Here is a 16,545-nt window from a genome sequence, read left to right on the forward strand (position 1 = left end):
AGACTCATGAATACTGATTCAGTACTAGAAAAATGTTATGAGATTCACTGGCGGCTTTTCTCTAAATCAGATAAAAACCACTTGCCTTTAAAATCAACATTTTTCTGACATGATACTTAGACATCAACCCCAGCTCATCCCATTTCTCCCGACAGACTTGATAACTCTAGTATACTCAGATCACCGGTGATGACTGAAGAAGGAAACCCAAGAGTAGCCACTGCTCCTTCTCATTCTTTGGATAAAAAACATTCCCCTCCTGACTCCCAACAAACAAAAGTCCAGGACCAGACAGCTTTGCAGGTAAATTCTACTAAAAAATTTGAAAAAAAAAGAATAAAACCTTTTCTTACAGTATTCCAAAAAAATTGAAGAGGAAGGAATGCTTCCAAACGAATTCTATGAAGCCAGTATTACTCTGATATCAAAACTAAACAAAGACTCTACAGAAAATGAAAATTCCAGACCAATATCCCTGATGAACATACGTGCAAAAATCCTCAACAAAATATTTGCAAACAGGATTCAGCAATACATTAAGAGGATCACACACCATGATCAAATGGGATTTATTCCAGGAATGCAAGAATAGTTCAATACCTACACATCAATCAACGAGATACACCACATCAACAAAACCAAAGGATAATAATCACATGATCATCACAATAGATGCAGAAAAGGCATTTGATAAAGTTCAATATTCATTCATGATAAAAACACTCAATAAAATGGATACAGTAGGAGCATATCTGAAAATAATGAAGGCCATATAGGACAAATCCACAGCTCACAACATACTAAATGATAAAAAGCTGAACGCTTTTTATTTAAGATAGGGACAAGGCAAGGAAGCCCATTCTCACCAGAGTATTAGAAATCTTAGCTACAGCAATCAGACAAGAATAAATAAAAGGCATCCAAATAGGAAAGTAGGAAATAAAACAATCACTATTTGCCAATGACATGATTATATACATACATGAGTAGACATTTTTTCAAAGAAGACATACAGATGGCCCATAGGTACATGAAAAGATGCTCAACATCACTAATCATCTTGGAAATGCAAAACAAAACCATGAGATATCACCTCAGAACTCTCAGATTGGCTATTATCAACAAGACAACAAATAACAGCCCTAACCAGTTTGGCTCAGTGGATAGAGCGTCGGCCTGCAGACTCAAGGGTCCCGGGTTCGATTCCGGTCAAGGGCATGTACCTTGGTTGCGGGCACAACCCCAGTAGGGAGTGTGCAGGAGGCAGCTGATCGATGTTTCTAACTCATCGATGTTTCTAACTCTCTATCTCTCTCCCTTCCTCTCTGTAAAAAATCAATAAAATAAATATATTTTTTAAAAAAGACAACAAATAACAAAAGTTGGTGAGAATGTAGTTTTCTGGTGGAATCTTTAGGGTCTCTATATACAGTATCATGTCATTTGCAACTTTCCAATTTGAATGCCTTTTATTTCTTCTTGTCTGATCGCTGTGGCTAGGACCTCCAGTACTATGTTGAATAAGAGTGGAGAGAGAGGATATCTCTGTCTTGTTTCTGATCTTAAAGGAAATGTTTGCAGTGTTTGCCCATTGAGTATGATGCTGGCTGCGGGTTTGCCATATTTGGCCTTTATTATGTTGAGATGTTTCCTGTATTCCCACTTTGCTGAGTTTTTATCATAAATGGGTGCTGGATTTTATCAAATGCCTTTTCTGCATGTATTGATGTGATCATGAACAAAATAAAGGATCAAAATCACATGATCATAAAGTCATTTAAAAGTTAAAAATATATATTTTATCAAGAGTCAGTTCCTCACTGATTTATTTTTTTATTTTGTTGGCTTGCTCAGTTTTAGTTTTCCTCATGTGCTTAAATTTTAGTTTTAGGCTATTCTTGATAGGAAGTTTTTTTAGGTTCTTATCTTTTTTTCTAATCTGCTCTTTCCATCTAGCCATTTTTCTCTAAACTCTACTTATTCCCTGAGACATTCATGCCAGGACAAGGCAGAACAAGGTTTTATGTGGTGGCTCATGTCACATGCTGCTACGAGGGGGGGAAAAATAGATTCAGATAGGGAATGAAAGGGTGGCTTCTCCTAGGTGTCGCTTGCAAGACTTTCATGTTTTCTCTGCCTTCCGAAACCCACCATGAGGCACAACACTGCATGGGCAGTAATCACAGCTTTTTGCAGTTTCCTCTCATGGTTAGGAATCTCTGTTGGGGCTGCCTTTTTCCATCATGTGCCATGATGCTATGTCTAGTGTCCTTTTATTAAAAATTTTTTTTTTTTTTAAATATATTTTATTGATTTTTTTACAGAGAGGAAGGGAGAGAGATAGAGAGCCAGAAACATCGATGAGAGAGAAACATCGATCAGCTGCCTCCTGCACATCTCCTTCTGGGGATGTGCCCGCAACCAAGGTACATGCCCTTGACCGGAATCGAACCTGGGACCTTTCAGTCCGCAGGCCGACGCTCTATCCACTGAGCAAAACCGGTTCCGGCAAAAATATATTTTATTGATTTTTTTACAGAGAGCAAGAGAGAGGGATAGAGAGTTAGAAACATCGATCAGCTGCCTCCTGCACACCCCCTACTGGGGATGTGCCCGCAACCAAGGTACATGCCCTTGACCAGAATCGAACCCGGGACCCTTGAGTCCGCAGGCCGACGCTCTATCCACTGAGCCAAACCGGTTAGGGCTCTTTTATTAAAAATTTAAAACAAACTTTTCTTGAGAACAGTTTTGAGATTTAGCAAAAAAATATTGCTACATACAGAGAGTGCTCATACACTCCACATCCTGTTTCCCCTATCATTAACATCCTACGTTAAATGTTACAATATATTTGTTATCATTAACGATCAAATATTGATGCATTACTATGAACTAAAGCCCATACTTCATCCTAATTTCCTTACTTTTTTTGCCTGCTGTCCTTTTTCTTTTGTCTTAATATATATATATATTTAATTGATTTCAGAGAGGAAGGGAGAGGGAGAGAGAGAGAGAAACATCAATGATGAGAGAAAATCATTGATCAGCTGCCTCCTGCACGCCCCCTACTGGAGATCAAGCCCTCAACCCGGGCATGTGCCCTGACCGGGGATGGAACTGTGACCTCCTGGTTCATAGGTCGATGCTCAACCACTGAGCCACGCCGGTTGGGCTACCTGATGTCTTTTTTCTATTCCAGGATCCCATCCAGGAGCCCGCCTTTCTCTTGGACTCCCTGTAGCTGTGACAGTTCATGGTGTCCTTTATCCCACTCACTCCTCTGGAACTGAGCCTTTGGCTTCCCCTATTTCTGGACCAGAGCTCAAAAGGCCCATGGCTTCAATTCTTATTGACTACTATACGTTTTTTCCCTTTTCTGGCCCTACAATTTATTCACTTTGTTTTTTTAAAAAAATCTATCTTCTTAATTGAAAAATGTTAGCTATTGTTGTTTCAAGAATTTAAAACCTGAAATCATAGCACCAACTAAAACATCTCTCTTCTTCACGGTCAGTTGGTCACCAGTTTCTCTAGATTCATGTCCATCATCGCTCTGTAATTTTATCTTGTCATACAGCCTCTGCCTTAGTCTAGCCCAGCCGTGGGCAAACTACGGCCCGCGGGCCGGATCCGGCCCATTTGAAATGAATAAAACTAAAAAAAAAAAAAAAAAAAAAGACCGTACCCTTTTATGTAATGATGTTTACTTTGAATTTATATTAGTTCACACAAACACTCCATCCATGCTTTTGTTCCGGCCCTCCGGTCCAGTTTAAGAACCCACTGTGGCCCTCGAGTCAAAAAGTTTGCCCACTCCTGGTCTAGCCTCTTGTCACTATTCACTAATATTATATTGATACTTTGCTTCTTATTTAACATCTACTGTATGCTTGTTTTGTGCCAGTATCTCTTAAGCAATTTGTACACAACATCTCACATAAACTTTATTATAAAGCTAAGTGGTACAGTGTAATATTCTCACTTCCCCAATGAAAATCAGAAGTTCAGAGAAGTTATGCGATGTATCCAAAGTCACAGAGCTATGAATGGCTGAGATAGGATCTAAACCCAAGCCTTTGTAATAGCAGAGCCAAAGCTCTTAAACAGTACAACTTACCATCTATTTAGACCTCGCACAGCATATCTAAAATACTTTTCTTGCCGAAACCGGTTTGGCTCAGTGGATAGAGCGTCAGCCTGCGGACTGAAGGGTCCCGGGTTCGATTCCGGTCAAGGGCATGTGCCTGGGTTGCGGGCACATCCCCAGTGGGAGATGTGCAGGAGGCAGCTGATCGATGTTTCTCTCTCATCGATGTTTCTAACTCTCTATCTCTCTCCCTTCCTCTCTGTAAAAAAATCAATAAAAAATATATTTTTAAAAAAATACTTTTCTTTCTCTAGGCAGACATAGCCCAACCTATTCTCCACATAATGCTCGAACCATCTCTCTTGAGCAACCTTATCAAGGCATTCCCCTAAATAAAACGCTGTAGCAATTCCCAAGGTGTCAAGATTATGTCCAAATTACATAGTATGGAACACAAGACCCCCATTATCTGGACTCCCATTTTTCTCAAGCTTCATCTCCAACTACTGGCTATTGTCAACAGTAGTCAATAATTTATTCAATGAATTAATGATCATTCTTAAAGCAGCCCATTAAATTGTGGTTTAGAGATGTGTATATATTGGAGAGGAAGTAAAAATAAATCTGAGAGTATGGAGAGAGGGAATTATTATTTATATTCCTCTTCTTTATTTAAATGCATCTTTTTGGCTACCCCCATCTCATCCCACTCACCCTATGTTTATTTACAAGAATGTTTCTCATATTACAAAAGATCTGTAATTTGAATGAATTGTTTAAAGCAGGGAGTGAAACACTGTAGCCCCAAAGAGCATAGCAGGTACCCTTTCTTTAGAGTAAATATTATCCTGTTGCATTGGCTATATCTTGACACACTTGAAATAGTACTTGAAAAATACCTCAAAGACACTAAAACTACCTATCTGGAAAGAAAATTCTTTTGAATCTGTCTATGAGATACTCAATAAACAGTCACAAAGTTCAACTTTCTGTCTGTGTTCAACCTACAATACTTTATGTTCAATATAATATTGATATTTTTTCCTCTTATGGCTCAGAGAACTAAGAGAGGAAATCAATGTCCTTCCCATCATTGAATTAAAACTTAAGCAACAAAATAAAGTCCAAGCATCCTTGAGTGAAATCTTAGACAACAGAAAATATTATAATGTAGGCAGACACTGTTTAAAGTCTTGCAATTTCTCTGATGATAGGCTATCCTCCATATACTTTAAAACAATGTTTTTAATATTTAAGAGTTCTTTAAAATTCAGTGCATAGCAGTTCTTTCTGTAAGACAGAAGGTACCAGAATAATTAAAGTTCCAATTTATGAAAGAGGCTCACCAAATAAATGACCAAACAGAATGGAGGAAATGAAATGCTAAGGTTTGTTGGATATGATTATACAGATAATATGGGCTTTTCCCTCCAGAAAACATCCATCTAAATTAATAGACATTTATATAATATTTTGAAGGTATTAACTTTACCATTTCAAGCATCCATGGTAACACGAAATAGCTTAACTAATAGATAACATTACTTTAAAACCGGTTCAGTCCTTCTTAGTAGGTACTTTTGCCTACTAAAAAGCTGTTTGTTAAGCTAATTTGCTGAACATAACATTTTTTTGTATCCTGACATCATGTTTCCACTTAGCTTTTTATTCCTCGATTGTATTACCACAAAACTGGTTTTATCTCATAGTTTGTTTAGATGTTCACAAAGTTTGAATTAGTGAAAAAATGTTTTAAATATGTTTTTTATTGATTTTAGAGAGAAAGGAAGGTAAAGGGAGAGAGAGAAACATTGATGTGAAAGAGAAACATTGATTGATTGCCTCTCATACATGCCCCGACCACGGGGACAGAACCTGCAATCTGGGAATGTGCCCTGACTGGGAATAGACTGGTGACTTTTTGGTGCAAGGGAGGACACCCAACCAACGGAGTCACACCGGCCAGCACTGAATTAATGAAATTTTAAATAGCACATGAAAAGCTTGCTAGCATGTAGATGAGCACATGATTTGCAGTGAATGTGTTACGAATGGTCACTGAAAACTTTATAATTGGGTTACTCAAAGTAATTAACTGTCTGGTAGAAACATCAATAGAAGCATTCCCCCCAACTGTGTCTGGCTTTTAACTATTTTTACATTTTTTCTCAGTAATCTTTTCATCAGAGTTGTGATCACGGTCCACATTTCATTAGGAGCATACATCCTGAAGGTGTGTGTGAGGTTTTTTTTTTAATGTGTAAAGAAATACCTTCAGTATGAATTGGGAAGAAAAACCAACTTTAAAAAAATCAGGAGGGTACCAAGTTTTATTTCTGAATGTGTGCAAGATCCTAGAAGCTCTTCAAATTCATATTCCTTAAAAAATAAAGATACTGGGGAAATTTGGACATATTATCTCACTGTTCAAACTGCCATGTATTCTATCATTAAATGTTTAAAATAAAGTAGGTCTTTCAAAATAATCTTTTCTCACAGTGAAGGGATTAAGAAATGCAAATTAGCAGTTACAAAACAGTCCCAGGGATGTAAAGTACAGCAGAGGTAATATAGTCAATAATATTGTAATAAAGATGCATGGTGCCAGGTGGGTGCTCGACTTAGCGGGGGGATCACTTCATAAGTTATTTAAATGTCTAAACACTATGCTGTACACCAGAAGCTAATATAATATTGAATGTCAATTGTACTTGAAAACCATTAAAATTGAAAAGAATAATACTCTTTTCTTCCCCAAGCCAGGGGTCAGAGAAAAGGAACATTCCTACACGTGCTGAGGGTGGGAAGGGGAGTTTTGATCCCTGGCACAGCCAAAGGACGTATTTTCACAGGGACTTAGCACATTTCAAACAGGACTGTGATTACTTCTCAACCATTTTAATTATTCCACAACTTTAACCAGTAGAGGTTTCATTAGGTGCTTTAGAAAGTGTTAAGACAATTGACAGATGTAACGTATTTTTAATACGTTATAAGACTATTACAGTGCAACTTGAACACCAAACCAGCACAAGGAAAACCTCAGGGTTACTGACATTTCTTAATCCATTTCTCACGGTCGTGATTAGGCTGTGTTTCTTGATTCTGGGCTGATTACCTCACGCAGAGAACAACCCCAGAATTAGGGCAACATGGGGTAAGGCGCATGTACAAAATATACTGTGACCCCTGTGAAATTGGACTTGGCAAGCTAGTTACCCAGCACACTCCCAATCTACATGGGTGGGCATCAAATGAACACTTTTCTTCCTTCTGCGTATACCTACTGTGCTTAGTAAATATACAGTCTCCGGCAATGGTGGGGACCGTGAGAGACAGGGTTGACCAGATGGGCCGGCCTGGACTTTGTCTCTGGTGGAGGGTCAGAGTGATTGTAACACTATAACACTATAAATGTTTAGTAAAAAAAATATCTATTTTTTCTGAAAAAAAAAAAAAGGTTTCATATTTATTCCAGAGTTGAAAATGGGTTTCTGCCTATGGGTTTTCCTAGACCTCATGTTTTATAAATAGGTTTTAAGTGTAATTTATATATATATATATATTTTAAAAACCCAATTACATATCCCCCCGCCTGACTCTCATATATTGAGCAAGGTCTGCTTATTGTACAAATGAACAAAAAGTTCAGCTTGGTTTCTCAAGTTCTTCAGGTTTACTATCTTAACAAAAATCACACATTCTTATGCAAAGTGCATAAAAAAAAGAAATGACATTTGTACACATGCAACTGTCTTTAAAATGTGTGAAAAGGCCACGTCCATTTAGGCAATTCGATCCCACGGCTAACAAGGACCTCAGCAATGGAAAAATTTTCCCTAAAGGTTCCTGTGACCTAGAAAAATAGAAGAAATCAATCTGTCAGCACAAACTTCAAAACAAAGTCATTTTTCTCAAGAACATAATTTGATTTGAACCCTGAGAGCAGCTGTCCATTTCCGCTCCCGTGTTTATAGGCAGTGATCTGTATGCAGAGAGGATCCTGCTGATTAAATCAGAGACTGCCTGCTTCCACAGGAAGAATCTTCTTGAAGAAGGTTCTGGTTAGTGGTGACCTAGTTTCATGCTGTAGAATGTGAAGCCTCCAGCAAGATTAGTTTTTTCCTTTTTTTTCCTCTCCTCTGACAGTATTTTCACTTTAGGATTGATCTTTTTTTCTTCTTATAATTAAAAAGTCTGCCTTCAAAAAGAGAGGCACCCAAGTTATGTGATGATATTTTTAAATGCCTGCTATCCTGTCATTTAAAAGACGTTAAATGTGCATCTTGCTTTTCTCTTTATAAAGTTTCCAAACTAATTATTACTGTTTTAATTTTGCCAACTACTCAGAAAACTTCCCAGGGAACCCCTAATCCTGTAGGCTCTTTTTTGATCTGTAGGCTTCCTGGAGTTCATAAGATATAAATCTGTACGTGACTGGCTTCATTAAGCTTGGGATGTTGAAGGCATTCTATCCTAAAGCAGGACAAAGGACGGATCTTTGAATTTCTCATTTGATAATTTCACACACCAGTAAAACTTGAACAGAATATGTTGGGGACATTTCCCAACTTAATTTTGATAAGTCAGGGGATTGAAAAAAACAAACACAAATCTTATAACAAAGACTACCATCTGTGGTGATCAGATTATAAGCTTTATAAATGTTAATGTAGAATCATCATGTTGTATACCTAAAAGTAATATAATAAAAAAGTTTTAAAAAAAGCAAAAGAGGAAGAAATATCTGCGCGCGCGTGTACACACACACACACAGAGTCTACCCAACCAATACATTTGCTATGCCATCATTTTACACAAGTCAATTCATTTTAACACAAGGAGGGAGGTAAGAAAAGGAGTAAGTGGGGGAAGGAGAGGGAGAAAGACAGAAGAGAAGGAGGGAGGGAGGGATTGAGGGAAGAAGAAAGAAGGAGAGAACAGTAACTTTTATTGGATAAAGTAACTGTTTTATTTCCTGGAAAACTCGTGTTTTTTTCCTAAGGGATCTGTTTCACCATTCATGATGTGGGCTACCCATTGGGAAACCACTCACTGAGTTCTCTGTCAGTAAACTGATTTGGTTTATGTTCCTGTTTTGGAGAAGAGAACTTAACCTGAAAACATGGAGGGTATGAGCTCTTTGCTATTAGTCATCATTTACTTAGATCCTTTCCTTGACTTTGCCACTGTTTACAGAGTGATCATAAATAAGTCATTCAACTTTTAAGAACTTAATTCCACAGGATACTACATGTTGGCCATAACATATGTTTTACTTACCTGTTAGGAATGGTGTAAGCATTCACTGACTTCAATGAAATCAATTTGTTATCACCTAAAAAAACTGACAAAGTATATGCTAAAATGCTTTGAAATCTATTCACATGGCCCAGATTGGGGGGAGGTGTGGCCAGGTATAAGGCGAGCTTGAATCCTAACACTATTCAAGGCAGAAGTAAAAGCTGACATAAAACTGACATGAATGAGCTTATTTTTATATGTGAAAAAGTGTGAGTTTTACATATGCTCCAAATAAACCCAGAATTCGTTCATCTGAACATAAGTGGAAATTACTGTGTAAAGAACATTGACTGACTCATCCTGTAAACCGGTGTCTTACCAAGAGAAGGTGTTAGAGTGAGATTAATTTAAATGTAAAAAGGGAGAGACTGACTGATTCATGAGGGCAAGCAGGGGACTGAGGGGAGAGCAGGCTGTCAGTTCACATGACAAGGTGAGGAACTGAGAGGGAGAGATCTCAACTGAAGGAAAGTTCCAGAGCCATTAGTCAGACACCTGCTAGCCAGGGGTCCCTTATTGGACGTGTTTGGAAGCCCTGCTGAACCAGGAACCTGGAAAGGCAAGGTTCCCCCCTTTTCTGCCTCTTCCATGAACTTGGCAGGGAGCATTTAAATAACTCTAATTTTTCTTTTCTTTTCTTGCACATACCAGGGTTGTACTCTTATTCCTTGTGCTCCAATCCTTCTCTCTAAAGCCCAGGGGCCGCCAAAGAGCTTCCTTAAATGGAACTCTTAGCAGATTCTCTCCTCTCATCCTCCACTGAGAAGGGCAGGTTCATCACCCCAACCTCCACCAGTACCCCTTTCTCGCCCCCAACATTTTTTCAGCATTTACTATGCATGCCACACTGTACTGAATGCCAGGGAAATCCTTTTATTTTTTAAAATAATAGAATTTTAAGTATCGGAAGGACTTCAAATATCTAGTCCAGGGGTTTTTCAAACTATAGGTTCAACTCATTAATGGACCATGCAATCAATTTAGTGAGTTGAGACTGCATTTGGCCAGTGTGACGCAGTTGGTTGGAGTGTCATCCATACACTGAAGAGTTGTGGGTTTGATTCTCGGTCAGGGCACATACCAGGTGTGGTTCCCATCCCCAGCTGGGGTCATACGAAAGGCAGCTGATCAACGTTCCTCTCTCTCTCTTTCCTCATCCCTCCTTCCTTCCTCCCTCCTTTCCTCTCCTCTAAAATAAATAAAAGACATATCTTCCAGGGAGCATTAATAAAATGAAATGAAATGAAATAGGATGGAATAAAAATGATCAGAACAGATGGTAAGGAAAATGTTTTAAGGAAATTCTGTTTGAGCTGTGCTGGAAGTTGAGTGTGCATAGAGTGGGTACGTGGTGTAAAAATATGTAAATGTGTTGGTCAGGACTCGAAGGCAGTCCCCAGACGCCCAGCCCTCTGATGTACACACCTGTGCAACCCCAGGAACATGAATGGACATCACTCCCATGATTAGGTTCTGTTGACTTTAGAACAGACAGATCATCTGGGTGGCCCTGAGCTACTTACACAAACCTCTTAACAGCAGAGATTTCCTGGGCCAGCCCCGGGAGAGTAAGTCGGAGATTCCAGGGACACAGCTACTGGCTTGAGGATGGAGTAGGCCACATGGGCAGGAAAGAGAGTGGCCTCTGAAGACTGCAAGTGGCCCCAGCTGACAACCAGCAAGGAAAAGGAGCTCTCGGGTCTACAATCAAATTCTGCCAACAAGAAGAAAGAGCTCAGAAGCCTATGTTTCCCTAGGGCAGCGGTTCTCAACCTGTGGGTCGCGACCCCTTTGGGGGTCGAAAGACCCTTTCACAGGGGTCGCCTAAGACCATCAGAAAACACATATATAATTACACTAGAGGCCTGTTGCACGAAAAGATTTGTGCAATAGGCCTTCCCTTCCCCTGGCTGCCGGCACCGGTTTTCCTCCAGCACCCGGGACCCAGGCCTTCGCTTCGGCCAGAGCCGCCTTCAAGCCTTCGCTGCTCTGGCCAGAGCCGCCTTCAAGCCTTCGCTCCGCCACTTCAAGCCTACGTATACAAATTAACCGCCATCTTTGTTGGCGGTTAATTTGCATATCTCGCTGATTAGCCAATGGGAGGCATAGCGAAGGTACGGTCAATTACCATGTTTGTCTATTATTAGATAGTATAATTACATATTGTTTTTGTGATTAATCACTATGCTTTACATAATTTGTAACAATGAAATTGGGGGTCACCACAACATGAGGAACTGTATAAAAGGGTTGCAGCATTAGGAAGGTTGAGAACCACTGCCCTAGGGGATCCTCCAGATGGGAACTCAGCTCAGCTGACACCTTATTTCAGGCTCCTGGTACCCTGAGCAGATAACCTAGAACAAATCTGTATGTGGATTGCTGACTTACAAAACCGTAAGCTGAAAAATGGGGGTGGTTTTAAACAGCGATGTTTGTGGTAATTTGTTTCACAGCAATTGAAAACTTACACATTCACATGGTCAGTTGTGATAATAAAAAGAGAGTAAGAGAAAAAAACTACGCAGAAAGACACTGTTTGGTCTGACTATTTCACTGTGCACAGGAGAAAAGTAAGGTCAAATAACAGTCAATAACTTGCAGGATTACACAGTCAGTGACAGAAGCGGGGTAGAAAAGCACTTTCCTTTGCCACAGTACTGGTATAGTGATTCCTTTCCTTTCCATTTACCTGAAGATTCATATATTTCACACAAATAGAGAATAGTGTTCCACCTACTTATTAAAATCAATGAAATTTTATTATACTGCTTGTAGAATGGGTTATTCTCATAAAAAGTAATGACTCTGTGTTGTGCTATTTTTTGCTGCTGTATTAGCTTTTTGTCTGTTGTGAAAAATAATTAAGAACCAGAATCTATTATCTATACAAGGAAGCTATAATTCACTTTCCTAGAATTCTCTCACAGGAAACGGATCCTATACGTAGGTTCAGGAAAGATAAAAGTTGAAATTAAAAAAAAAAAAAAAAGTAGAAAAGCTACCATGACCACTCATCCAGTAAATAACCCAAAACTTTCTATTTCATTAGTTTTTATTTGAAAAAATGTACATCCCCAGAATCATTGCTTTAATTGAAATATAGTATTTCACCTAAATATACTAGTAGTACTACACTTCATTGCTAAATTTAAATGTAATACTCTATTTGGCCACAAGAGGGCTCCCAGGTTTTTTCAGTTGTGGGCACCATAAATTGAGACACAAAGTTATCTTTCAATAAAAGGGCATATTGGCTGGAGGACGGGTTAGTTGGCATGGTTTCCTTAAGTGAAATTTTCTGGGAATTTCAGTAAAACATTACCCCACTATATTGCTACAGAAACCCCTCTGGCTCACCTCTGTGCAGAGGGGAATGGTATCCTGCTGACTGACACAGAAGGCTGACTCTAAGATGTCACAAGAGTAGGTTAATTTCATGTATAGAGTCTGCTCTCTCTGGCTCATGTCTTCATCTTTAATCTCTCTAAGGTTTTATCTCTCATCTATAAAAGTAAAGAGTATAACACCTATCTCTCAGAGTTGTTTTGAGAGTGAATTGAGATAGAAGAATGGTATAGATAGAAGATAGTGCCAGGTATATAGAATTGCCAATAATGGTAATTTTAATTGTTACTGTTCATTACAAATAATACTTTTACTAATGGAGACTGAAATAGACTTGCTTTGTGAAATGGTCTTTCAAAACGGGTGAAAGATCTTTCAAAAGGCTGCGAACATTTCAGCCTTAAAAATGTGTCCAGATCCAAGTTAGTAGAAGGGTTACATAAACACAGTAAAGTCCACAATGTAGATGCCAAATTTAACATAATAGACATGCCTATGTCTATAGTTGACATAGACTATGAGTCAAACTATTTCAAATCCAATCATTAACAATTCACCAGTGGTGGAGCTATTTAAAATAACTCATGGCCCTTTCTGCAATCCAAATTCACCACTTAGACTTCTATTTTCTAGGCACCATTCTCTATTTCCTGTGGCCAACCTGCTCAGTCTTTCTCCTTTTCTCATCTTTAGAGAATACTGAGTTTGTACGATAAACTATATTCTGAATACAAAATACTGAGTCTTCTTAGCCAGTTAATAAATCAGAAAAGCAAAAAATAAAACATAAAAAATAAATCAGAAAAGCAATAGGAGGTAGTGGACACGCTGAAGGGTGGGAGGAGAAGACACTGAAAAATGGAGCGAGGCAGTTATATATACTTTATGGGCTTTTCCAGATGATTGGTAGAGATCTGCTATCATAAGTCTTACAAATGGAAATATGCACCTGCCTATACTGTCTTTTATCAATTCTTGTTAGTTGGCTATTGACATCCCTAAAGGCATCATGCTCATTGCCTATGAAAAATATACCTTACTCTGGAGAGAGGAAGCCTGAGAGTAGACGGAGAAAGAGTGGGTACGTAAATAATGGAAAGGGAAAATCCTCCTAGACCCACATGGAAGCATCTCTTCAAGCTTGAAGGGAAGTAATTTAACGCAAAGACATAGGAAAATGACTTGAAATAACACAGAAAATTGGTGTGTGAATCAGAATTAGAAATCTGATCTCCTAATGATCACTTCTAAATAGGAACACTAAAAGATCTGAGAAAAAATTTCAAATATCCCATGTTGGGGCTGTAGGGGTGATGGACACCAAATACAACATGATCTTATTAACTGTCATAAACTCATTAAAACACAGTCTCTGCTACTGTGGCTTTTGGTTATGACCAAATCTCTGCAACATGAAATAACATGTGAGGCCAAAGCACCCTTCCTCTTCCTCAGTAGATTCATCTTCTCTATGCATCACCCTCTACCGTATATGGTATGTTTAGCAACTTTTGTCTCAAACAGACCAAAGACACTGAAAAATGCTTTTGTTACTTAAAAAGGAAGGATAAAGACACGATGGACAAATATTGGTACATAAAAATTGATCATTCAACTCATTTAGATTGATTACCTACAACACTCCAATTAAATACTAAAGTTCAAAATGACAGGATATTATTCTACCTGGGAAAGCAGGGACATTGACCCACAAGACCCTTTCCACACACCCTTTCCCACATGGGCTCTGGTGTGATTCAATCTCTCCAGGTGAAGTCACGTGCAAGCTCCATACAGACCTACAATGTTGTTTGTTCTCTCTGAGAATGTGACAACTTTCTATTTTCTTATCCTGACAGAATAGGGTCAAAGACTCCAGAGCCCGGAGGGAAAAAAGCAAAGATTAAAACCCAAAAATGGTGTTGGCTAGAACCCAAAAATGGTGTTGGCCGAAGACTGGCATAAATGCAAATGGTAGCACCTCAGTTTAAATATATATATATATATATATATAATTTACTCCCCTGAGGCCAAATATAGAAGGCCCTCCAGCCTGCCCTCTTATTTAACGTTACGGAAGGTTTTCAGTATTTTTCCATCTCCACGTTCAGACCATATCAGGGAATGTCCACATAAACCATCAGAAAGACATGCACATCACATAAAAAAGGGAGCATTCCAGGGCCGACCCGCGCATTCACAGTGCTGTCTACACAGACTTCATGTATTCAAGTGCGTGAAACAGCTGCAGCTCACCAATCGTGTAGAACCTCTTCAGCTCACTCCTGCGGGAGGGATGCTTCGGGGTATTGGCTGTGTTGGCTGTGTTGGCTGTGTTCTGTTCTTCTTCAATGATGGGTGTCTTGGGTGCAGGGGGCTTACTGACTTGTGGCATTTGCTTTCCTGCACCGGCCAAAGGGTTGAACCCTGGAGCAGTAATATCCACCGACTGGGACTTTTTCTTCAACCTACAGACAGAGAATACCACAGGCTGTGAGGACTGACTCGGGGGATAAAATATTTTCAACAACTGAGTTATGTTTGGCCCTGAAATAGAACCAAGTTTATTCAGAAATTATAGACCTTCCCGGACAGGGTTTTAAATTCTCCAAATATTTTTTTGAAACCAGTTGGGAAAAAATAAATCTTCTTCTGGTTAACCATTTTGGAAAGTTTCACTAAAATATATTAAAATGTAAGGTGATAAAGGACTTCTGTTTTTCCAACAATAGCAAACTAAAATACGGTATCAAAGATATTGCACTTGGCTATTGCTTTTGGTTCTGAAAGGAGTATTTTTTAATGCTACAGTCAAGCACTAGTTAGAAATAAATAATTGCATCCCAGCAAAGGAAAAGGAAAGGATTACCTGGGTAACTAGAGGCTGCCAGTGCTTTGCTATGGAATCTAAGCTGTAAAAATTATAGAGTTCACATGGCTCCTAGAGACACTCTCAGTGACAATAAAAGTATTACTCACTTCTCCAGTCTAAAGAGCTGACATCAGACCTAACTTGGAAAGCAAAAAGCTATCCATAAAACATTTTTCCCACGCAGGCATGAGAATGGTTGTTTCCCTTGGGGTAAAAATCATTGGTAACTGAGAGGAGCTAAATTCACATACTTCAAGCTACACAATGGTATTTGTAATGTAGTTGAACCCTGAGCCCAGAATATTCTTGGCTCTTGATATTTCTCAAGTCTGTTTGCCCTACAGAACACAAGTTGGCTGTTTTCTTTATCAATTATGGTAGTCACACCTGGACATTTGCAATTTTCCAAAAGTTTCATACATCCTCAGACCCCCAGGCGTTCTACTTTCTGGATATAAAGTACATTAACTTCCATTTTCTGCTTGAACCCGCTAGACTCAGCTTCAACGTGGCCTCCTGTGGGAGCTTCCTCTGACATGAGCCTTGGCAGCCTCGCACCTCTCCACAGAGGGGTTCTTCATAATTAACACTCAATGAGCTTCCCATAAATGGAATTTACCACAGCAAAAACCTTGCTAAAGGAATAGAGTGTATCAATAGTAAAGGATCCATTAATGAAAGTAGTGTTTACTAAAATGCGCCTAATTCATTATCACCTATATGATTTCTGCCATATCCACATATTACCTACTTAATACTTATGAACAATGACTTGCTTTATCCAAATGGCCAACATACACATTAAAAAGTGTTCAACGGTGTTATCCATAAGAAACATAAAGTAAGACTGTATTATCCTCATAACACACCCCAGGATGGCTAAAACGTAAAAGACATGGTAGCAAGTGTGGTGATGAGGAGCAATTGGAAT

The 16,545-nt window shown here is 38.9% G+C and overlaps 1 protein-coding gene across 3 annotated transcripts in view; it reads right to left on the minus strand.

Annotated features, from left to right (window-relative positions):
• OXR1 (oxidation resistance 1) overlaps positions 1-16,545 on the minus strand; it is a 265,270-nt gene that overhangs the window by 147,237 nt on the left and 101,488 nt on the right. For all 3 annotated transcript variants that reach the window (XM_023757782.1, XM_023757781.1, XM_023757780.1), the window contains exon 3: positions 14,999-15,210. In XM_023757782.1, coding sequence (XP_023613550.1) covers positions 14,999-15,210 — 212 coding nt within the window. The remainder of the gene's footprint in view (positions 1-14,998; positions 15,211-16,545) is intronic.

This window comes from Myotis lucifugus, unplaced genomic scaffold (assembly GCF_000147115.1).
Source record: "Myotis lucifugus unplaced genomic scaffold, Myoluc2.0 scaffold_114, whole genome shotgun sequence".
NCBI lineage: Eukaryota > Metazoa > Chordata > Mammalia > Chiroptera > Vespertilionidae > Myotis > Myotis lucifugus.